The 22,412-nt window shown below is 51.8% G+C and overlaps 3 protein-coding genes across 3 annotated transcripts; 1 reads left to right on the plus strand and 2 right to left on the minus strand.

The window, feature by feature from the left end:
- Positions 1–5: 5 nt before the first annotated feature.
- On the minus strand, positions 6–7,200 carry FTSJ3 (FtsJ RNA 2'-O-methyltransferase 3). Its single transcript, XM_054573012.1, has 21 exons — positions 6,938–7,200; positions 6,690–6,782; positions 6,421–6,526; positions 6,084–6,130; positions 5,883–5,962; positions 5,350–5,449; positions 5,066–5,260; positions 4,868–4,983; positions 4,646–4,750; positions 4,458–4,558; positions 4,140–4,220; positions 3,900–4,043; positions 3,655–3,790; positions 2,392–2,573; positions 2,131–2,263; positions 1,791–2,053; positions 1,430–1,515; positions 1,238–1,337; positions 943–1,126; positions 763–857; positions 6–672 (listed from the first exon to the last, which is right to left on the minus strand). Exons 2-21 carry the CDS (start codon positions 6,754–6,756, stop codon positions 483–485), a joined length of 2,511 nt encoding a protein of 836 aa, XP_054428987.1. The 5' UTR covers positions 6,757–6,782; positions 6,938–7,200; the 3' UTR covers positions 6–482.
- Positions 7,201–7,249: 49 nt separating this feature from the next.
- Positions 7,250–11,398, plus strand: PSMC5 (proteasome 26S subunit, ATPase 5). The gene is made up of 12 exons (XM_054573014.1): positions 7,250–7,348; positions 7,897–7,968; positions 8,912–8,981; positions 9,287–9,384; positions 9,556–9,612; positions 9,691–9,921; positions 10,221–10,347; positions 10,449–10,639; positions 10,723–10,821; positions 10,901–11,011; positions 11,105–11,191; positions 11,294–11,398. Exons 1-12 carry the CDS (start codon positions 7,325–7,327, stop codon positions 11,345–11,347), a joined length of 1,221 nt encoding a protein of 406 aa, XP_054428989.1. The 5' UTR covers positions 7,250–7,324; the 3' UTR covers positions 11,348–11,398.
- Positions 11,399–11,799: 401 nt separating this feature from the next.
- SMARCD2 (SWI/SNF related, matrix associated, actin dependent regulator of chromatin, subfamily d, member 2) lies at positions 11,800–21,276 on the minus strand. The gene is made up of 13 exons (XM_054573013.1): positions 20,734–21,276; positions 16,137–16,321; positions 15,901–15,943; positions 15,630–15,752; positions 14,664–14,819; positions 14,136–14,231; positions 13,892–13,993; positions 13,599–13,760; positions 13,341–13,438; positions 13,028–13,163; positions 12,720–12,842; positions 12,483–12,584; positions 11,800–12,406 (listed from the first exon to the last, which is right to left on the minus strand). Exons 1-13 carry the CDS (start codon positions 20,947–20,949, stop codon positions 12,353–12,355), a joined length of 1,596 nt encoding a protein of 531 aa, XP_054428988.1. The 5' UTR covers positions 20,950–21,276; the 3' UTR covers positions 11,800–12,352.
- Between the last annotated feature and the right edge of the window lie 1,136 nt (positions 21,277–22,412).

Consider the following 22,412-nt stretch of genomic DNA (forward strand, 5'->3'; position numbering starts at 1 on the left):
ACTGGGACCTGTGGATTGTCATTTCTACTTACTGAGTCAGTACATGTTAAATATGAATTAGAACAGTGCAGCATGTAAGCAAGCACGTAATGGGAACTGTCAGAGAAGACATCTGTAATCATGGTTTTATTTAAATGATTATGGAAGAGGACAGTAAGATGGGGTAGAATGAATGCCACCCCAACGCTCAACTTCCCCTGATGATTTAATAAAGGTATTTTCCTCCAGTACCCCTGGAAGGGTTGTGGGGGCTGTTACAGCACCAACGGGATATTTCAGCAGTGCTTTAACAGGAGACCTTGAGGTCGAGGATGTCCTCACAGCTCAGGGTCATCACGAGAATTCTAGGTACCCCACCTCACAATCTTTTCAGATGACTGTGATGGAAGCAAGGGCAGGCCTTGGTACCAAGGAGGCTAAACCACTGAATCCCTCCTCCTTGTCTACAGCAGTGCCTTCTCAGAGACCCTGATGGGTTCTGCTCACTTCCGCCTGTTTTTCTTCTGTTCCTTCCGTTGCTGTGCTCTTTGGTCCTTCTTCATCCTTGAGTCCACTACCTTGAAATGACCTTTGACTCCAGCTGGCCGGCGCACTTTGCGGCCCACACCTTTTTTGGCTACGACATAGGTGACATGGCGTTTTTCCTTGCCAAGCCCAGCCTTCTTGTAGAGACTATAAATGAAAGAAACAGGTTAGAAGCTTCCTTTCTGCAACTCTTTTTAAACCCCATGTGTACCTTTGTGGGTGACCTCCCTCCGTCACCTTCTGAGTTGTGCCACTTTCTCTCGTTCTGAGATGTCCACCGTGTTCACCACAGCTTCTGCCTTCTTCTTGGTTTGCTCCAGCTTCTTCAACATCTGTGTCAGGGAGTCCCTCAGTCAGGCTGACTTCTTCCCCACTCCTGCCTGACCCACCCTCATCTCAGGCAGCCCCACCACTCACCCTCCGTTTCTTTCTGGCTTTAGCCTCAGCCACTTTCTTGATGGGACGTGCATTGATTTCCCGCCAGCGTTTCCGGTAATGCTCCACCTCCTTCTTGTCAATAGGTAACTGCCGTATCCTGTGCTGCTTTTCCTCCTGTACAAACCACTCTGGAAGCTCCCCCTCATCCTCATTAAATGTATACCTGGGTGGAGAGCACACAAGTCCTAATGACCACTCCAGGCTTCTTAGAGAAGAAACCACCACTTAACCCGCCCGCCCTGGGCCACTTCTCTTGATTTTCTGGCCCCCTTACCGGTTGAAGGAGTTATCTATGAGATCTCTCTTGGCCTTTTTGGAGGAGGCAATAATAGCACCTAAAGCAAGGCCTTCAGGGTCTAGTATTCGATGTTTCCCTAGAGAGGGGAGGACAAAAGTTCAAGCTCAGTTCCCACCCTGCAACTTGCACTGTCTCCTCCCATTCCACTCAATGCAGACCCATCCTCACCTGGGTCCTGAATAGGCACTACCTCAAATCCATCATCATCTGACTTAGGCCCACGGTGTCGCTTCTTACCATGGCGTGGTTCCCAACTGCGGAAGAGGGGAGGACCATGCGTGAATGCCCCACCATTCCCCGTACCACTCAGACCCACTCCCACCTCACCTTAGCCCTGGCTCCTAGTTGAGGCTGCTTAGGTAACTTCCGCAAACCCTCCCACGGGCTGTACTGCAGACCACATCAATCAGAATCAGTATTTTTAAAGCTCTTGGAATCTATAGCCAAGGTTGAAAACCCAACTTAAGGAAAATGGTTAGAATCACTACTTTCTCTTCATCTCTTCTCCCCTCTTGCTGCAACCACTCACCTCTCTTCATCCTCACTGCTGCTATCGCTGTCAGAACTGTCATCACTCTCTTCCCCCTCAGTGCCAGTGGCAGCCTCCGTCCCTAATGGAGGTTCTGCCTCCTTTGGGGCTTCGTCCTGGCACCGGGAAGGTTTTCTCTCAGTCTTCAAGCTGGAAGGTGGTGGTGGCTGCGACTGCCCCTTCCGACGGCTCTCATTCAACAGTTGGGCCTGACTGATCTCCAGAGCCTCATCAGCATCATCTTCCATCCCACTGAAGCCATCCTGTGTTAGGGGAACTCTTCAAGCCATCCTTCTCCAAGGAATGCCAATCCCGTCTGTCTTGGCCCCCAGCCTCTTACCTTTGAGAACCACAGGTTGGCTTGTTCTTCCTGCAGGACTGCCTTTTCTTCCAATGGCACCACCAGTGGATTCTCCTCTTCCTCCTCCTCCTCCTCCTCCTCTTTATCGTCTTCTGCTTCAGCAAATCGTACACTGTAGACCCAAGAAAAGTGGGTGAAGGGTCAGTGCCCTGGAGAACTCTCCCTCAGGCTCCCCTCTGCGGCCCCACCCTGCCCAAGCCCTCTAGCAGCAGCACCTCCTGCACACCAGCCCCACCTTACCGCTTTTGGTCCTTTAGACTCTGAGGTCCTTTGACTCCTGCCAGCTCCTCTGGATCGAGGTCACTATCCAGAGATGATGAATCGTCCTCTTCAACATCTGACACATAGATGTCATCTCTTGGCAGATCAGACAGAAACATGTCTGCAGCACTCATATCCCCTTGTGTTACCTCCTCTAACAACTAAAGTTTGACAGAGAAAGAAAGCAAGGGTACTTAAAAGAACATACTGCTTTTTTTCTGAGTCCATTATCTTAAGTTTATCCTAAGCAACATTAGGAAATATGGTGTGGCAAACACATTATCTCCTTTCATAGACAGGAAAGTGATGGGAGTGTCACAAACACACCATTCTAGGCTGGACCACTCATCTTTCTTGCTTAGTTGTCTCATTTCCAATAGGAGCAGAAACAGGGTTATGGAAAAGTTCCCACAGCCTATATAGCATCAAATCTTAATTTTCTAAAACACTAGTTTTTCTTTAAAAAATTAGAAGGTACCTCATCACCTGACAGTAAAACAATCTACAAATTCTTTCCTACTGAATAAAGGAGCCCAGGTAACACACACCTTTTTTTCTTCCTCTCCCAAACCCTGGTATATAGGTTGTTCTTTGTTACAGGTGAAGGAACTGAGGCAAAATATGAGTAAGTGGTTCTACTCTTCTGAACAACAAAGATGACCTGGTTTTCCATTCCCACACAAAGCCACAAAAGCTCATTTTGCTTGTGACACTGCTTTTATTAAGAAAAGCAAATTCCCAGTATTTAGCAGAAAGCACGTTCAGTACCCAAGTGCACCAAAGTGCTAACTTGCTCTCTGTGAACTGAGGAATGTTGCTCCCTGCTGAGGGAAACCCTCCATCACACATTCTGGTAACCTAGGTACCCTGGCTGCATCTGCTGAAACCTAACTTCTTGCAAAAGGTACATCTTGGTTCTATTCTTACATATTATATGTTATACAGATAACATATAATATTCTTATGTCACAGTTAAGGCAAGAACAAATCTGTATCAATCACACTCACAAATCTTACTAACATTATCATGTTAGGTTTATGTTCCTTCCAGGCCTTTGAGACAGGAGGCTCTTGTTTTTTTTCCCCTCTCCCCTCATGGAGTCACATATTTATGGGTACACACAGCAACCATAAGTGATGCTCACGCAGCACACTTAAGCAAAAGATATTCAGTCCCTGCCCCCCTTCCAAATACCTGAATAGATCCTCCTGCCTCCTCAATCTTTGCCAATCCCACCTTACCTGGTGACCCCGGATAGTGCGCAGGGAGAACATGCCAGTCTCCCCTTCATCTGCAATAGAAACCCCAGGAAGATCCATCTTCAGCTCCACACGTTCCCGCTGCTTTCTCTGCTCACGCAGCAGCTTCTTTTTCTTCCTGAAGGGACAGTTAAGGAATTACACCTGCCCAGCCCTGAAAATCCCAATTATTCCTTCATTCTCTTTCTCCATTCCCACTCCCCAACCGCCTACCCTCCTACCCTTACCTCTTTAATTCTGCCACCTCCTGGGCCTTCATCTCTGCCAGGGTCCGGTTCAGTTGTTCCTCCTCTTCCTCCTCCTTAGAGACCTGGTTCATGGTCCCAGCTGTTGACTCCTCATCACCTTCCTCTTCCTCTCCTGAGCTGAGGCTGACAGAACAGTCCCGGAAGTTTGGCTGTTTCCCAGGCATTTCCCCCCAACACCCCGTCAACACCTACCTTGCTTTATTTAGTTTCCCCCCTCACCTGATGTCCAACGCTTTTGCTTGCTCTTTCAGTTTCTTTGCCAAATACCTCCGAAGCTTGGTTCTCCAGTTTAGCAGGGACCTGTCACAGAAATGCCATTATTGGCCTTACGGTCTCCCTGTGTCCCTGCCCCCTCCTGTTTCAGGCCCACACCCCAAACTTCACATTTGAGTCACAAATCCTACGGCTCAGATCCCCACCCTAAATCTCTAGCAGAGAAGCATCCTGTTCTCAGAGACCAACATCATGGTCTTCAAAGGCTTTTCCTTGCCTTCGGGGTTCCAGGCACCTACACTCACCCTTACCCCTACCGCATACCTAAGCTCCTTGCGCCCCAGCACTTTGATATCCTGACAACACACCCGAATGTCCTCAGTGGTAGCTGGATGCTGTGCCAGTTCTTCATCATCTAGCACGATCTGTTTGGGAAGAGGGAATGGGGTTGGGGAAATTTCAGGCCATGTTTCTGCAGTTCCCTTACACCCTCTTCAAGTCTGGGGGCTCACTTCGCTGGCTTTGGAGAGGAAGTCAACAGGGTTGGCAGCTCGCAGGAAGTCAGTGACCAAGGTACGATGATAGAGAGTGAGGTCGCCTTCTGCGTAGCCTTCAGCCTTAGGGAAGGAAATAAAGAAGGTTAAGCAGTCCCTTCTGGGGTGCCTATAGGACCCACCAGGCTAAATCTCCCCAGAGTTCCAGGGTCAGAGGATGGACACATTCCTCAAACACACCTTTGGTTTTTTCTTATTCACCAACTCAGTAACAGTCTTGGCCTGAACTTCAACCTCCTTGAAGGCAAATTTGGGGTCAAAGAATTTACTGTCAACCTTGTCAGGAGCCAGGAACCCTAAGATAATAGGATATATAAGAAAGTGTGCTTTGGTAGTTGGCAGACAAGTTAAGAAAAAAAGGAAGCAATGCCTACCCACCCTGGCAGACTACAAAGATCTCTGCAGATTCATGGCGAGAGGCTTGGGGCTTGGTGGCCTGGACATGGCGGAAGAGCTGCTGGAAGATCCACAGTAGGGGCTGATAATCACGGGAACGGAAAACCTTTGTGATGAAGCAGCCACCACGGGCCAGAAAATCACAAGCCAAACGCAGAGCCATCAGTGTTAAGTGGGCTGTGTGGGTGGAGACAGAGAGTTAGCTGAAACCTATGCAGCCTGACAGGGTATGCCCACCTCCACCCGCATCCCCATGCCCCTGGCACCTTGTGAGTAAGCATCATGGACCCAGCTAGCCCCAACGTTGGGGGCCCCATCATTGAGCACAACATCAACTTTCCAGGTCTTCAGCTCCTTCCTCAAAGCCTACAAAAAAGGAAAGGGATTACAGCAGAAGGAACACAGGAATGCCTATAAATGGAGTCCCTGATTGAGCAATTTGTCCACTGAGGCATTTGTTGAGTGTCCATCAAGGACCAAATACTGTGCCTGGCACAGGGGATACAACAGTAATCAAAAATAATACATCTGTCTTCATAGAGCTTACAGTCTACTAGTTAGCTCACTGGAAAGGAATTCACTGATATCCATGCACTTCTTCCAATTCTAAACACATCATTCGACCCAGTTAAAGCCTAGAGTTGACACGACACATATCTCTACCTTATAAACAGCATGCAAGCACTGCTCAAGGCATGATAAACAAGAAAAATCTTGCCTTTAGAAGATTTAGATGGGAAGAGGCACAGAAATAATGGTTTGCATATAATGAGGACAGGAAGAGAGAGATTCCCATCACCTGCCTACAGCGTTCAGTTGTGATGTCCTCTTGGAGTGTCACCACATTGGGAAGAGGCTTGATTGGAACCAGGTCCACCCCTGAAAAAAAATCAAGTCAGAGTATTCCAAAATTTGCCTCAAGCATGAAGAAAGGAAATAGAGAGCACAATACCTCATACTGCCACCCCTAATACACCTGGGAGAGCCAACTGTCACTCACCCACAATAAGACTGGATACAGGCATAAACTTGGCAGCCACCTGCAGCCTATAAAAGAGAACCAAAGATTAAAATACCCAGGACTATCCCTTTCCCTCCCTTGGCAATATGATCTGCCACCCCCACTGTTAGAAGGAATCCTATCAAATGCAGTGACCAGAGCATGTCACATGTACACGTTCCGAACCTCTTTTCTGCAGTGTATGTTTTGAGGAGTAGCGAAACTGAGGCTGGTGTTACTCTATCCTTCTCTTCCCCAATGCAACTCTGAGTCACCCTAGGGCGGATGAAACCCAGCAAGCCGCTGTCCGGAGCGACAGGTACCGACTGTTACCCACCATCCCCCTGGCGCAGCACACAGGTCCAGCAAGGCTCGGGCTTTCTGCAGGAACTGAAAACGGCGGTTCAGTTGAATCAGCTTGAAAGCAGAGCGAGAACGATAACCTGGGGGCGTTGGCAAATAACAAAGTCCACGTAGTGCCTTCCCAGAGGGATTTTGGCGGCCTCACAACCCACTACCCCTTCTGCGAAACTCAATGTTCGCAAAGGACGGCAAACCCGGTAAAGTCGCTCGTCTAGCCCTCGGAAGGCGCGAACCCTGACTCACCTGTCTCCTTCGCTAAGTGATAGAACTTGTCCCGCCGGCTTTTCCCAACTTTGCCCTTCTTGCCCATGGTGGAACTGGGGAGTGTCACTCAACCTAGGGAGAAAGTAGATATTGGAACGTCTCTTCCTGGAGCACTAGATTCCGCTTTCAGTAGCAGTCACACTCAACGCCTTGCTCCACACCACTCACGACCGCCCAACGCCGTTTCCACCACTCTTAGTAGTGGCACATGGAGGCAGCAAACGTACTTCCGGTTCCGCTAGCATAGCCAGAGTCCCCAGCCCCACGTTTTCCGTCATTCGGGGAGTGGCCACAAAAAAAATTTCTTATACTCTTGCCAGGTTTTATAAGTTGGAAATTGAGACCAAAAGAGTAGACTACTTATACTAAAACCGAGTTTCTAGAAAGCAACATTTAGGAGTTCTGTGCCTTCGTCAACCCCTTCCAAAGCTCTGGCTTCCCGCAGCTCCCTCCCCGCTTCCATCAGGATCTCTGTCATTTGTTATTGTTTTACGCACACCCCGCCCATTGACCCGGAACTCTTCTCTGTCCCCGTCTTCCGGCTTTAAGTCCCTGCCTCTGCGCCTGCGCACCGAGGCGGCTGGGATGCCGGCGGTATCTGCGACGGAAGGAAGATGGCGGTTGACGGGCCAGAGCAGGTACGGAGACGCCAGTGGCGGCTGGGCATGGGCTGGGGCTGGATGCGGAGCACGGCGTGGTCCGAGGTGGGCCGCCGGCCGAGGCAAAAGGATCGGGTCAGTTGGAAGTGGTGGGCCAATTCAGACTGGGCCCTGCCTGGGACCAGATCTGCTGTGTCAGCGCCGCCCGGGTGGGTCGGGGCAGCGGCGGGAGAGGATACAGTGGAAGCGGAGTGAGAGGAGCGATGGGAGCTGGAACAGGCCTGTTCGCGAGTCGCAGGATACAGGAAACCCAGTCTTCCTGCTGGCTCCGCCTGTGGTAATAACACCCCGGGTCTGTGTAGCCCCTGGACCGCTCCCGTGCATTTCGAATCTTGATCCTTGTGAAAGTCTTGTGAGGTAGGCGGTATTCTCATTCTGCTTTTAGTTTAGTTATGGTAAATGGCGGGCTCTGAAGAACTTCAGTAAGGAATTAGACCTTCAGTCTTAAACCTGCAAAGTTCAGGCTGGAAGTGGTTTTTTCCCTTGGTTATTTAGCCTGTTGTTTAATAATTACACTGTGTCTTCAGATGGAGCTGGAAGAGGGGAAGTCAGGCAGTGGACTCCGCCAATATTATCTGTCCAAGATCGAGGAACTCCAGGTGAGGATGGCAGAGGTTCAGAGAGATCTAGAAGGGGGAAGAAGGATTGATGGAGCAGATTTCTACAAATCCACAAAACTCTATTGGAGGCACAATGGAAGAAATAATTGTTTGTCACACATTTTCCAGAATCAAACAGAAAAGGCCATTCCTTTCGGCAGAAGCCTGATAGGGAGGGTTTCATAAAAGGGGGGACACAGGCTCAGGAGATGAAGTTTATTGGACAGGGGTAGGGACAGAGTGAGAGTGCAAGCTGAAGGCAGAATTGAGTCTGGACAATGCTGATTCCATGGGACTGAATGAAAAGGAATTGGGTGAGCCAGTGCTCTAGCCTAAAGAGGGGGCAGGGACCATAGAAAGAAGGTAAATAATATTAAGTTATAGAGGAAAGCCATAGGAAAAATTTCTGTACTCCTGGTAATTTGCAGGTATTGTATATTGTTTATCATTTTTGAAATGGATTTATGTGTGATTTCATTTGTTCCTCACAACAGCCCTGATAAGAGGCAGGGTGTAAGTGATGTTATGCCTGCTTGCGGTTTGCTAACAGGACTAGACCTTTTCAGTGGCTTCCCTGAGATTTACCTAGCTGTTAAGTGGCAGCAGGAGTGCTAGAACTTAGGCTTCTGACTCAAAAGATCTTGCCACTCTAGCATGTTGATATGCCACCCTGCAAGAAATTGACTACATGAGCCTGCTGTAACAATGTCCCCATTAGGGTTTGTTATTCCTGGACCAATGTTAGACAAGTAGCCTTTTTTAATGGCTGCCCTAGGCTCCAAGGGCCTGAAGGACAGGCCAGGGTCATTAGGATCATAGTAGAGAATGTGAAACACAAGTGCCTGTGCTCTTCCCTCACTCAGTTCATACCGGCCTAGGGGTCTCAGCCAAGGTCTTAATCTTCTGTTGGTTTCTGCCCTTTGAAATGCCTTGTCCTCCACAGCTGATTGTGAATGATAAGAGCCAAAATCTCAGGAGGCTGCAGGCACAGAGGAATGAGCTTAATGCAAAAGGTGAGCGGGCAGGGGGAAGGGTGCATGTGGTCAGTTGGCCTGAGGTCTGACTATTCAGCTCTCCCTGAATTGAGTCTTCACATTGCTGCTTTTGTTTTCTCCCTATCCAAGGTGATGTTCACATGTGCATCTCTTTCCCAGGCCCCCCCGTTGTAACACCCTTAGATAGAGACGTGAATTTTTACTTTCTTTTGTAGCTCTTCCTTCAAAACTTTGACATGGTGGTTAGTTCATGAACACTGAATTGAGTTGTGGGGGAGAGGACACCAAAGAAGCTGGGTGACCTCTGTCTGTTTCCCATCTAGTTCGCCTATTGCGGGAGGAGCTACAGCTGCTGCAGGAACAGGGCTCCTATGTGGGGGAAGTAGTCCGAGCCATGGATAAGAAGAAAGTGTTGGTTAAGGTAAAGGCATAAAGGCAGCAGGACTCCAGGGACCATCCTCTGCATTTCCATACTTTTGTGTGTAGCCTTTTGAGGACATCATTCTGTCATGTTATTCTGGGACTTAATGGGTCTTCGTGAGGTGGGTGATTTGGTGGCTGTCAGGAATGGTCATGAGTTCTGTTTCTTTAGGTACATCCTGAGGGCAAGTTTGTCGTAGACGTGGACAAAAACATCGACATCAATGATGTGAGTGTAGCAGGTGAGGTGGGAGGTTGGGGTCAGTTCTCGTCACACAGCTTCCTGAAAGTTTCCCCCCTTGCCTAGGTGACACCCAATTGCCGGGTGGCTCTAAGAAATGACAGCTACACTCTGCACAAGATCTTGCCCAACAAGGTAGACCCACTGGTGTCACTGATGATGGTGGAGAAGGTGCCAGATTCAACTTACGAGATGATTGGTGGGCTGGACAAGCAGATCAAGGAGATCAAAGAAGTCATTGAGCTGCCTGTGAAGCATCCTGAGCTCTTTGAAGCACTGGGCATTGCACAGCCCAAGGTGAGAAGCGGGGCTTATGTGGGAGGGCCATGCTGTTCCTCTGCACCTGTCCCAGGCCAAACTGAGTGCAGGGGTTGGGGAGGTACAAGCTGGCCCTCCCCACTGAAGAGGGCCTGGGGAAGAAATGCCACCAGGGCGCTGAGGCAGTTTGGATGTAAGCTCCAGAAGGGACCTTGACATTCATCCTTTTATATCATTAAGCCTCTAGCAAGGGATCTGACCGAGAGCACACCCAGTGAAGGTTCATTCAATGAGACATGGGGCTGGCTTTCTGCCCAGAGTCCTCTGTCTCTCTCTAGGGAGTGCTGCTGTATGGACCCCCAGGCACTGGCAAGACACTGTTGGCCCGGGCTGTGGCTCATCATACAGACTGTACCTTTATTCGTGTCTCTGGCTCTGAGTTGGTACAGAAGTTCATCGGGGAAGGTAACTGTGGCTAGAAACATGAAAACCCCACAGATGTAAGGAGGCGGAGATGAGGGTAGGGAGCTCATCAGCACCTTAATGCCAGCTTGGCCTCCGCACAGGGGCAAGAATGGTGAGGGAGCTGTTTGTCATGGCACGAGAACACGCTCCATCTATCATCTTCATGGACGAAATCGACTCCATCGGCTCCTCACGGCTGGAGGGGGGTTCTGGAGGGGACAGTGAAGTACAGCGCACCATGCTGGAGCTGCTCAACCAGCTGGATGGCTTTGAGGCGACCAAGAACATTAAGGTAAGGTGGTGTTGGCTGTGGCCCTGGGTGAGGGTGCAGCCTGGGGAGGGGCTTAGCTGATGCCATGCCCCTTTTCCACTCAGGTTATCATGGCAACTAACAGGATTGATATCCTGGACTCAGCTTTGCTTCGCCCAGGACGCATCGACAGAAAAATTGAATTCCCACCCCCTAACGAGGAGGTTTGTGATGGGCAGTGCTGGGAGTGGCTCTGGCTGTGGGTGCTGGGAGTGGGGCTCAGCCTTTTCCTCTCATCTCTAGGCCCGGCTGGACATTTTGAAGATCCATTCTCGAAAAATGAACCTGACCCGGGGAATCAACCTAAGAAAAATTGCTGAGCTCATGCCAGGAGCATCAGGGGCTGAAGTGAAGGTAATTGGAGTGCCCAAGGAAAAGGAAGGGACAGAGGCAAGAAGCTCTGGATCCAGAGGCCCAGCAAGATCCCATCTTCCTTTCCCTTCTCAGGGCGTGTGCACCGAAGCTGGCATGTATGCTCTGCGGGAACGGCGAGTCCACGTCACTCAGGAGGACTTTGAAATGGCAGTAGCCAAGGTATAGATCTACATCTTTTTGCCTTTGCTGATGGTGGTTCTAGAGCAGTGGGGATCGGGCCTGTGTTCACTCACTTTGGAACTGAATGTTTTCTCTCTGCAGGTCATGCAGAAGGATAGTGAGAAAAACATGTCCATCAAGAAGCTATGGAAGTGATGTGAATGTTCCTTGTGTGGATCCCTCAAATAAAGCTCTGCAGGACAAGTCCTTTAGGACTCAGTCTGTTAATGAGGGGCTGCACCATTCAATGACCAGTTCTGGGTACCACCAATAAACAAGGATTTATTTGGAAATTTCCAAACCTGCCAGAAGTGGCACTTTCTAAAGCCCTAGGCCCACCTTCCAAACGGCAACAAGTTCTTCCCTACCTCTCCCTGCCCTCCACCAAGCTCGTACACCCATACTGCAGGCCATGCCAGAGGACTTCAGCGTCCCCTTCCTCTAGGAGGCTTTATAGCCCTGGGCCCAAGAGCTGGGTGGCAGCCCTCTGGCATCCCAGGAGATGATGGCGGCCAGAGCCGCTTGCATAGATTGAAGAAAGAAAATAAGGGAGGAGGCACCAAATAGGGCTCCCTGAAAAACCCCAACTTACCCCCTGTACAAAAAAAAAAAAAAAAAAAAAGGCTCCCGAATAGAAGAACCTGCTCCCCAAATAGTGCAAATACCCAAAAAGGAAAAAATCCAGCAAGGCTGGGCTGGTAGGAATGGCAAAGAACTTTGGTTTAGAAAGGCTAGGAAGAGTGTGGGCTGTGCCCTCTTCCTCGCCCAGCTCCCCAGAGCCAGCTAGGGCACTTGCCCCAAGAGGGAGTCTGTAAACAAGCAAAGCCAGTGAGTGGCCTTTGGTTCCAAAACATCTGCTTTACAATGACAAAGCAAGGCCTCCAGTAGTCCTACTTGGGCCTGCTTGCAGGGGGCAGAGGCATCTGTTGTGTACCCAATTAAAGCCAATGCATAAAGTAAGTAATAAGGCTTTGGGGACCAAGCAACAAGGAATCCTATCACTACAGTTATGAAACAAAAGCTGGGGAGCAGAGGGTAACAGGAGACACCTCTTACCCCCCCTCCTTATCCTATGTGTCTGCAGCCTCAGATGGTGGTCCCTTCCAGGCTGAGGAGGGGATGGTTCCAGGGCTGGGAGGAAAGGAAGGGATCCCTGAGCAGTTAGGTCAGGCGAATTCCCAGCACCTGTTCCAGTTCCTGCCTTCGCTGCTGCACCTGGAGGGGAGAGAGACCAGCAGCTCACACCTCTGCTGCTCACAACCACAGGGGGGCAAACAGGGCAGAGTCTCACCTTGGCAAAGATGTGCCTCCCCACTGCTTCCTGGGCCCAGGGCTGGTGGTAGAAAGCAGCTCGTCTCTCCTCCTCAGGATTTCCAATCACATCAGTGATGATCTGCAAAGAGCCAGAAGGAAAGTGGTAGCTTAATTCCCATTCTTTGAGCCAATCTGCCCCTGGAACTAGAATAGTGATGGGGGTAAAACCACTCAGAGCTTAACATGGGATCAACTCCAGCAAAGAGAACCACACCTTGAGGTCTCGGCGCTGTGAGCGGAGCCATTCCTGGATGAAGTCCTGGGGGTCAGTGCTAAAGCTGAGCATGAAATCCCTCTGGGTCTTCAGCTGGTTGATGGACTCAATGGTCTCATGGATCTGGGGGAAGGGATACCGTTCCTGTGTCAGACTGGCCCCCACTCCTAGGGGATGTTTCCACACCTAACCCCAAAGAACTTAGACAGAAATCCTATCCCAAGGTACTACATGTATAGAAATGCCCAACAGAGCCTTCCCAACCCCATCCTGGGCCCCAGAGGGGGCTGGGAAGGCAGAGAGCCCACCTTGACATCAAGGGAGGCAATCTCCTGTTGATTGGTGGTAGAAGCCAGAAAATTGCTCATCTGAGCCTTGAGTGGGTCGTCCACCTCCACATCGATATCATAGCAGGCTGTCTTTTTCTGGTCATTAGGGTCCACACTACAGGCAGCACAGAGGAGGGGAAGGGTAAGTTCATAGCAGGATCCATCCCACCCACCTGGGCCAATCCAGCACACACTTGGGGAGCAGGAAACCAGGCCTGCTGCTTCTCTTTGGCTTTAGATCAAAGGTAAGTTGCTCTTAGAAGAGCCTTCCCAACGCCCTCTTCTCATTTACCTAATAACATGGTTGATGACAATGGGGTCTGGGTGCTGCAGCAACCCAGCCAGCTTCATGGGAATCTCGGAGAAACGGAGTCGACCACAACTGAAGATCTGGAAAGAGTACAACAGACACCCTTTAGGGCACAGGAGGAAGTGGATCACCCCAGGGTCAGTGTGAAGAATGTGGCCCAGAACTAGTCCAGTGGGGCTCCGGAGAGGCAGGGGAGGAACGGGCTGTGAAGACTGGGGAACACACAGCGACCCAGCTAACCTGGCGGAAGTAACGGTTGCAGTTGATGTACTCGCGCTCATGCCCGTCCTGCAGCTGGTTGTGTTTGATGTACAGCCACAGGGCCTGCATGATGGCGGCCCTCGTCTGCGTGTGCACTCCCAGCAGCCTCGCCAGCCGAGGGTCCAGCTTGTACTGGGGAGGCTGGGGGTGGACAGAAGGGAGTCAGAGGAGGGGGTTCTTGTGAAAAAGCAAAAGAATATGGCAGGGACAGGAAGGGTTTACAGTAAGAACCTAGCCCTGTCCCCCAGATGTGGTGGCCCAGGGCATGTCACCTGATGATCCAGCATGAGCAGGAGGGTGCACTTGACGTTGAGGTCTCCAGGCCGTTTTACCTGGAAGCCATCCGTCTCCTGGGTGGTGGGCATCCGATGCCACTGGCAGAGAGGAGGGGAGTAGAACTCTTCACCAAGGGAGTGGGCATGAACATACACACCTGACCCTCCAAGGGGCCCAAGGCCATTCTTCTGTCCACCTGGAGTGTCATCTGGTGTTCCCATGCCCCAGGTCAACTCTCACCTCTACCAGGTGGTTGTCAGGTCCATACAGTTCCTTGTCTAGCTCAATGACGAGGCTCTTAAAGAATGAAGAGAACTTCCTCTTCTGTTTGCTAGGCTGGGGACAGCAAAGGGTGAGATGGTAGTGCTGCTGAGCTCTCAAAGCTAAGCTATGCCACGCCCCGCAAAAAGGAGTCCTGTTTCAGCCCTGAGGTTCAGAGTACTGAGGATTCTTGGACCCTGAAGGAAGCAGGGGAAAGTGAGAGATTGGAGGCAGGAAAACGATTCTCCATGCAGCCGCACTGATAGCCAGCACAGGATTATGAATTAAAAAAGGAGACCCGTTCCTCAGACACTTGACTGCCACCTGTAGGAGAACTGTATAATCTTACAAATCTCCCATCTTTAACTGGTTTGGCCTTGTGCAAAGCTTAACTAGGAGCACTGCCCTCTCCCTCCAGCAGGACTTCCCCAGATGCACCCGACTCTCTGGCCTCAATCTTTAAACCCACACAGGCCACGTCCTCTCCAGACATCTTCCCCAACTCACATCATCCAGGAGTTTTCCCTCCACTCGGAGTTCCCAGGAAGCCACCTTGTCCCCAGCTGGGGTTCCCCCAGGGGTCCCTGCAGTTCCTGCACTGTCACCTTCTGCCTTGCTGGGACTGAACGTATTGGAAATGTAGATCCGCAACTTTCGCTTTTGCTGAAGAGAAAAAAAGATAACCAGCTAGAGGTGGACCAACATGTTAGGAAACAATGCTATCCAATCTTCCCATCCAAACTCATTTAACATCAATACTGAGGGGCAACTACGGGCCAGGTACCTTATTAGGCACCAGGAATTGGGAGTAGGAAGTCCAAGTCTTGGCCTTCAAGGAACTCACAATTTTGGGGGGTGAGAAACACACTACACACAGTTCCAACACAGTGGGATCAGCGGTGTGACCAAGGGACAAGGTGCTACCGGACAAATCAGAAGCCTCCAGCTCTTATTTTAAGTGAGACTCAACCACCCAGCATGGCCCCAAAATGTTCTCATCTCCTAGAAAGCCTTCAGGGAACTAACTGTTCTAGATTATCATTAAAAAAAGAAAAAAGGAAAGAAAGCTGTAGGGATGGCTAAGGAAACAGGAATTACCCTCATCTACCCTCTAGTCTTGCCTTTCAAACTGCTGATCACGATCAACATGATTTACATTTTAAATCATGACCCAGGATCCACGCACACACATATATAAACATCTGAAACAAAAATGTTATGAAATAATACCTTTCCTACTGTGGTAAATACTTTACTGTGAAGAATTATTATAATTTCTACTATTGTATATTTCATCAAAAACACTCTGGTCCTACTACACTAAACGGAGTTCATGCTCCACTAAAGGACTGCATCTGCAGTGTGAAAAATCCTGTTCTACCCACTGCAGAGCCTCGCTTGGCCCCTGGAAAACCAGGCCAAGGAGAAGCAGAGAACTTGAGAAGGCCAGGGAGTAGCCAGGGCCGCACTCACCGTCAGAGGCTTTTTGATGGCCTCCTGGATCTCCATCCGCTTGCGAGCAATGGTCTGGTCCAGCTTCCGCTCAAAAGCCAAGAGATCCATGTACGCCTGAGACTCTGGGACAAGCTCCCGAATCTGGAGGACAAAGGAATTTATCGGCGTGTTTCATCTACAGCTCTGGCTCTTCCCTCCCTTCCTTCCCCGTGCAGGGTTGGGGGCGACTGACTCCACCTGCAAGTCAGCCAAGGGGTGGGCCTCCTACATCCCCTCTCAACATACTCACTCTCTGAGGTAGAACCTTATCTGCCATCTTCCTCCTCTTTAACCTGGGAAGGACATAAACTCACTTAAGAGGTCAATGGTCCAAACGACCTCCCCTTCCATCCCTCCAGCCCCCAGGACCCTCCCCCAATAGAACGATCGGTCTTCCTCAGTCATCACAGCTCTTAGGACAGAAGGAAGCCCTCTGTTATGCCTAGGACTGTGCTAGGTAGGCGGGGAGAAATAGGACAGGCTTACCCCCGGCGCTGGGCGGGCATCGGGGGCTGGGCCTGGGGCACAAGCAGGCGTTTTCGGAATGGATCCATCATGGTGGGTGGCATGCCAGGTCGAAGTGGAGTAGCTGTGCCAAATGGGGAGCCCGCAGGGGGTCCCACCTGCAAGCCAGCCATGGGCATCCGGCTCCCTGGGGACATGCCAGGCCGCTGGGGGAAGTGAGCCAAAGGTGGGGCACAGGTCAGTGGCAGGGCCCTGTGAGACCCAGAGCCCATTCCCTCCATCCTGTCCTCGGCCAGGCCCAGCCGCGGGCAGCACAACGCAGAGGCCAGGCGGGAGTGCCAGGGACAAAGGGGCGCAGGCGCACCAGCGCAGAAGTGTAAACCACACCTGCCCCGCCCCCCTTCAACCCCTGGCAGCAGTGCCAGCAAATGAGGCCTGCAGAGCCCAAGGGGTGGGAGGAGAATCCTGCCTGCAGAGGGAAAGGCCTGGCGGAGTTTTTCAGGGGCCATGGCCCCCTTCTAGCCCCAGCAGGCTATGCCCCTGCTCCCTGGGACCAGCTTCAAGGCATTCTTGAGGCTCTCAGATGGTCCCACCAAGCACTCCCATCCTTCTAGGATGGAGAAGCACAGCACGGGAAGCTGGGGAGGGGGTGGCGGGGTGTGGGGCAGTGTCACAGCCAAGCAGTGGGGTGGAGTGTGTGATACGAGCAGGCTGACCAGGCAGCACCCTTACACCCACCCTCTGTTGCCAGCCTGGTGGTGTGACTGAGGAGAGAAAGAAGTCCAAAGGACTGGCAAGCCCATCAGGCAGCAGCACTCCAGGTGAGTAAGCTGCAACAGTGTGGCTTGGACAGGTCCCAACTGGTGGGGGTGGCCGCAGGCACAGTACAGAGACCATCTGGTTACCATATGGCCCCTACTCACATCCCAGAACTAGACCCTTCTCTCACCTCCCTACTGCCCAGCCCCCAAACCCCTATACCAGAAGATCCCAAAAAGGGAGCTGTGGCTCCTGGGTGGCTCGTGGGAGACAAAGCACCTGACACCTGGACGCGGCCTATGGTCCACACACCACCTGGCTCAACTCAGCACTCACAGTCCCAAGCTGGAGAATGGAGACAAGATTATCCTGGGACGCAAGGATCAGTCATGAGGTCAGCAGAGGAATGTGGGTGACAGAAATGGCTTCTTTAGAAGCCTGCAGAAGGATTTCCCACTGAGGTCCAGCTCCCCAACATTTCTGGAGCCTATCTGGGAGTTGCCTCCGCCCCCACCCCCCTCCTACCATGGCTGCTGTCTGCAAGGCCTGGTTGGCAGCTCTGCCTCACACACGCTGTCCCTGGCAGCTTCACAGGGCTGGCCCCAGGGCCCAGATTATGCAACCGGCACAACCAGCCAACCAAGCCAGGCTGGGTGGGGACCCGCACCAAATCAAAGGACCCTTGCCCCAGCACCAGAATCTGATCAGATTCTTCCCCCATCTCTTCCTCTAGCACAAGACCCATATTCTCACCCCAGGGGGTCAGATTCTTGGCCAAATGCAGAGAGAGGGAGAAACATGACCCAAAAGCATGCAGAAGGGAAAAGGAAGAGTAGGGTGAAAAGGAAGCATTTGGGAAAATGAAGAGTTAAACATTGTGAGGGACTCTGGGACCCTCAGGAGTCCTGCCATAAGTCTCCTCATCAAGAAGAGATTCATCTGAACTGTTGAAAGGTAAAAGACAGCCGTTTCTCTGCCTAATAAGCCATGGCGTGAGATTACAGAAAAAAGTCAACGTGGCCACAGCTGGAAGCCCAGCCCCCAGACGTCCCAGATGTGAGTGTTTCCCACCCAGTGCCTGATCCACAGGGGAGGAACAACTGAGGCAATGAAACCTGCAGAGTGTGAGCTAGGGCCCTGTGGTCCCCATGAAGCTAACTCACTAGGGTGTTCATAAAACCTCTGCAGCACCTCCCCTCCTGGGCAGGTGCTCGAATAACAGGAAGTCCCAAGACAAGGCAGCACTGGCAGGCCTGGGATAGGCCCCTCCCAGACATCTGCTCCAGGCTTCCCAGGCACAGAACCCTCAGCGCACCCTGGGCCCTTGGCTTCCTCCAAGAGGGGGGAAGGGGCCCAGGGGAAGGCTGCTTATAGTTCATGAAGTCCCAGCTTGGCCCTGCCAAGAAGCTCCACTAGTAACTCTTCCTCTTCCAAAAAACAGCCCACAGGTTATAAAAAAGGAAAAAGAATGCAACCCAGAACTTTCAGGCTCCCTAACTCCCCACCTGCAGCAGTGCTAGGCAGGCCTGGCTCAGTGCCCTGAACCCTGGAAGCGTGCAGTGAACTCCTCGCCCTGCATCCTAGTCCATGTCCTAGCTTTACTCTACCTCCACCACCCAGGAACAGAAGGCTGGGCCTGACGCTGCCGCCTCCAGAGAGAGCATGTTCGGCCCTGCCTCATAGCTGGTGGTATGGGTATTCCTGGTGGCTGGGCCCAAGGGCCTAGGAAAAGAGAACATACCCCTCCACAAATAAAAAATATTTTAAACTCTCTGGAATGAACCCAGCAATCTGTGGGTTTTGTTTTGTTTTTTCTTTAAGCTCCTCAGCTATGAGCTTCCCCATGATCCACAGCTAGAACCACTGTCTGGAGGAAGGTGGGTCATCACTTCCCTACTGTCAATAAGCTTCCCTATTTGCTCAACTTGGGCCCTGAAATGCCCCGAAATCCTTGCTCTTTCCAGCTCACCTCTTGAACTCTAACAGTCAGGAACCCCTTTGCTCCTCAGCAATCAAGTCCCTTCTCCTTGAACACACAGCTGGACTTGTTAAGAGGCCAAGCATGGTCTTCCCTGAAGTCAGAAAACTGGGTTCTCCCTCTCCCCACCTACCTCTATGACTTTTCCCTGAAAGAGGAGGAGGAGAAAGCCATGAGAAACTGGTGGGCTGGGAGGCCCAGGGAAGCAGAGGCTCAGGGCCTTGCTCTGTTCCTTACCCCTTTTCCCACCGCAATAGCCTGGGGCTACCCAGCCAGCCAGCTCAGCCACGCCACTGGCCCAAGGCCACTCCCTACAAGTTGTTGTGGAATCCACCCTCTCCGGGGCTTTCCCCAAGGCACATTTCCCTTGGGTTGCAACGTGAGGAAACTGGAGAGACTCCTATCATTCCTTAGATCCTTCCCAGGCCAGGTCTTGGCTAGCTGGACCCAGGGTTAGAGTGACTGAGGCAGCCCTAAGCGACACTTTGGGCTCATGAATCCCCAAGGGGAAGAGCAAGATGAGAAAGACAATCCCCAGCTGCTGTCCAGACCAGGTCTGTCTCTGTCAAGACCCAGACCCTTTGGCTTTTTAGAGGGAAGAAGGAGAACAAGTAGAGAGGGAAAAATCGCTGTTCCCAGTTAAGCATCTCTTTAGAGAGTGAGGGTCCAGGGCTTCTGGGAAGACACACATATACCCTGTTCTATGAGGAGCCATTTCTAGGACCTCTACCTGGAGACACGAGCACAGAAAAGAGGAAGCCCCGGCTTCCTTCCTTCCTTCAAACTTGCTAGAAGCCAAATACTGGGAGCATTTGGGTTGGGAATATGGCATTGTTAGAACCTAAAGTCTAAATAAAAGTAGAGGGGGCAGGAAAAAGAATGGGCAAAAGTCCCAAGCATTCTGAGACAACCAGAAACAATGGACGGGGAGACTGATGAGTCCCACCAGTGGAGTCAGGCTGAGTTCCTCACACAGGCACCGTGTCTGCCTCTCAGTAGCCTTTGAAGCTGCAACCTGAGAAGCTCTCTTTGAAGCTAAACCCCAAAGGGATCAGGACAGAACCCTTTGAAGCAACTCTCACAGGCCCCTCCAGCCCCAGAGCAGCAGGACTCAGTGGAGCCTTTCTGCTACTCCAAGCTAATCAACTCCTGGACGCTGCGACACCAGGCAGAAAGCCAAAAAGAGAGTCTGCCCAGAACGGGCCGGGCTGTGTCCTCCTTCTTCGGGTTTGGCCACCACTGTCTCTGGTCTAACTCAGAGTTGTCTGGTGCAAAGACTCCTGGGCCTGACCCAGCAGTCAACTCTCCACTGCACAGGCTAGAGTCCCCTGGCCCTAGCCCAGGCCTCCCGTGCCCGTGGGAAGCCAGGCCCTTCTTTCTCCTCATTAGCAGCTGGGAGCCATCTCAGACAGGCTAGAACTCTGCCAGCTCCCAACTACAAAAAAACAAAGCAGAGTTGGAGTGGGACCAAGGCCAATCTCAGTGTAACCCTGGTTTCTCAGGGAGGGCCCTTTTCCAAAACTTTCCGATCACCTCCCAGGAACCCCCTACCGTAGTATCTACATTATTTCTCAGCCCATCCGCCCACAACTTTCTGGCTCCCACTACTCCTCCATCTCTCAGGTACTTCGAATCCCTGTTCTAAAGAAGCCCCCAGAGCCTCCCAACTGCTTCAAACCCTCCACCTTCTCCTGGTCCCAAGTCCTCCGCCACCATCTAGCGATTCCGAGGGTCCCTGGCCTTGCCCTCCACAATGTCCTGTGCGTTCCACATGCAGGGCCCCCGTGTCTTCCGTCCAAGAGGTTGCTCCAAGATCCCCCTTGCCCCCGTCTCCTGCTACCCGCGTGCTCGTGGCGCCTCCCGCCAATTCGTTCTCCTCACCTGGTACTGCGCCGCGGGGCCCGCGGGGCCCATCGGGCGGAAGGCGGCGGACCCAGGGCCCCCCACGGCTCCAGCCGGCCCTGGCCCCCTGAGCCCCGGTCCGGGCAGCATGCCGGGTCCGGCTGGTGGAGGTGGAGCTCCCAGAGCCGCGGCAACGGCACCGCCGCTGGGGCTCAGCGGGGGCAGCGGGAACCCGCCCGCGCCACGGCCCGACATCGCTCCGTCCCGTCCGGCGGTAGAGCGATCCGGGCTCCGGGCTCCGCGCCGAGTCCGCTCCGCGATCCGTGCTCCGGGACTTTCCGATCTAAATTCCGGGTTCTGGGGTTTGTTGATCCAGGTTCCGGGATTTCCTAATCCAAGTTCGCGAGTTCCTCACAGACCGGGTTTGGAGAAGGGCCGATCCTGATTCTGGTCCGGCCCGGGAAATCCTAGATGCGGGATCTGCTTTGGGTCTGCTTGCCGTACCCGGCCTCCGGAGGTTTGGCCTCGGGAGTCCAGTTAATCCAGAGGAGGCAACTAACTCTTTGCTCCGCCCAACTCAGCCCCGCGTAGACCCCGCCTACACCCACCAGCCCAATGCTGGGATGCCTCCTCAAATCCCGCCCCTCGCGAGAACCGCCCCCAACAAGCACGGTTCCTAACCGCCGACCCCAGGGCCCTGCCCGCATCTCCTGGGCTGGCCTTTCGCGGGAGGGGCGGAGGCGGAAGCTGCTCCAGGAAACGCCTAGCAGGCGCGGGTCAGAGGTCGAAGGTCACCTACGGCTTCAGTAGTGAATACTTAGTTGATGCCCCTCTCTCCGGTGTACCCTACGGGCCGAGGTACCTGGTCATGTTCCTAGAAATAGTTTTGTCAAGTCTCTTTTCTACATTTTCACCATTAAAGACTCAGAGCTGCACTAAAGGACAGAACAGCCGCCAACTTAACTTTCTTTAAAAGTCCACCTTCGTGGCTCAGACTTGCCAAGGTACATGGGCTACCCCAGATCCGATCGTCTCTGTTAAGTGTTGATCGGGCCAAGTGCCGATATCTTATCGAATATTTCCAATGTGGCCCCGCTTCACTTTAAGGAAGCCGAGTACTTCACAGGAAGTGTTTCTAGGAGAAGAAATTTTGTGCTATGAGAAAACTCCCTGAAGTTAAATAAGCAAGATCTTTCTCTAGGACTTATAGCACCTAATTTTCAAAAATTAAATACCTTTTCAAAAACCACTGCCCTATATCAGAAGGTATTCAAAATAAAGTAATTCAGCTGTGCCCTAGGAGCCTATCTTCTTGGTGGTCTGGGTTTTTTCCCCCCATGATACATACCAGTAGTTCTTAAACTTTAATAAGCATAAGAAACATTTGGGGCTCTGGTAAAAAAAAAAAAAAAAAAAAATGCAGATTATGACTCAGTAGGCCTAGAATCTGGGGTGGGGCTCAAGGTCCTGCGCTTCTATCAAGCTCCCGTTGGTCTTAGATTGAACATCATAGTCCCTCCCAATGAAATACAAGATTCTACAGGGCCTGGCTCCTGCTTACCTCCGTGGGCTCATTTTAAATTACTGCCTTTCACTCTCTAAAAGCCAGTCCAAGAGGTTCTCTTCACAATTTCTCAAACTGCTAAGCCCCTTCCGACCTCAGAACCTTTCTGCCCCTAACTCTAATTTAACTTTCCTCTTCTCTTTCTTACTGTAAC

The sequence above is a fragment of the Pteronotus mesoamericanus genome, unplaced genomic scaffold, assembly GCF_021234165.1.
Source record: "Pteronotus mesoamericanus isolate MK-2021 breed Mesoamerican mustached bat unplaced genomic scaffold, CSHL_Meso_final contig_246, whole genome shotgun sequence".
Taxonomy (NCBI): domain Eukaryota; kingdom Metazoa; phylum Chordata; class Mammalia; order Chiroptera; family Mormoopidae; genus Pteronotus; species Pteronotus mesoamericanus.

What these genes read in the sequence shown, in the direction of transcription:
- SMARCD2 (XM_054573013.1), bottom strand. Translation starts at nt 20,949, where the DNA reads ATGTCGGGCCGTGGCGCGGGCGGGTTCCCGCTGCCCCCGCTGAGCCCC. An exon ending in TGCTCATGCTGGATCATCAG is followed by an intron (nt 13,761 to 13,891) that starts GTGACATGCCCT and finishes GTCCACCCCCAG; the next exon opens with CCTCCCCAGTACAAGCTGGA. An exon ending in GGAGGCACATCTTTGCCAAG is followed by an intron (nt 12,407 to 12,482) that starts GTGAGACTCTGC and finishes TCTCCCCTCCAG; the next exon opens with GTGCAGCAGCGAAGGCAGGA.
- PSMC5 (XM_054573014.1), top strand. Translation starts at nt 7,325, where the DNA reads ATGGCGGTTGACGGGCCAGAGCAG. An exon ending in GAATGAGCTTAATGCAAAAG is followed by an intron (nt 8,982 to 9,286) that starts GTGAGCGGGCAG and finishes TTTCCCATCTAG; the next exon opens with TTCGCCTATTGCGGGAGGAG. An exon ending in CATCAGGGGCTGAAGTGAAG is followed by an intron (nt 11,012 to 11,104) that starts GTAATTGGAGTG and finishes TTCCCTTCTCAG; the next exon opens with GGCGTGTGCACCGAAGCTGG.
- FTSJ3 (XM_054573012.1), bottom strand. Translation starts at nt 6,756, where the DNA reads ATGGGCAAGAAGGGCAAAGTTGGGAAAAGCCGGCGGGACAAGTTCTAT. An exon ending in AGCAGTGAGGATGAAGAGAG is followed by an intron (nt 1,516 to 1,790) that starts GTGAGTGGTTGC and finishes CCTCTTCCGCAG; the next exon opens with TTGGGAACCACGCCATGGTA. An exon ending in ATAGATAACTCCTTCAACCG is followed by an intron (nt 1,127 to 1,237) that starts GTAAGGGGGCCA and finishes CTCTCCACCCAG; the next exon opens with GTATACATTTAATGAGGATG.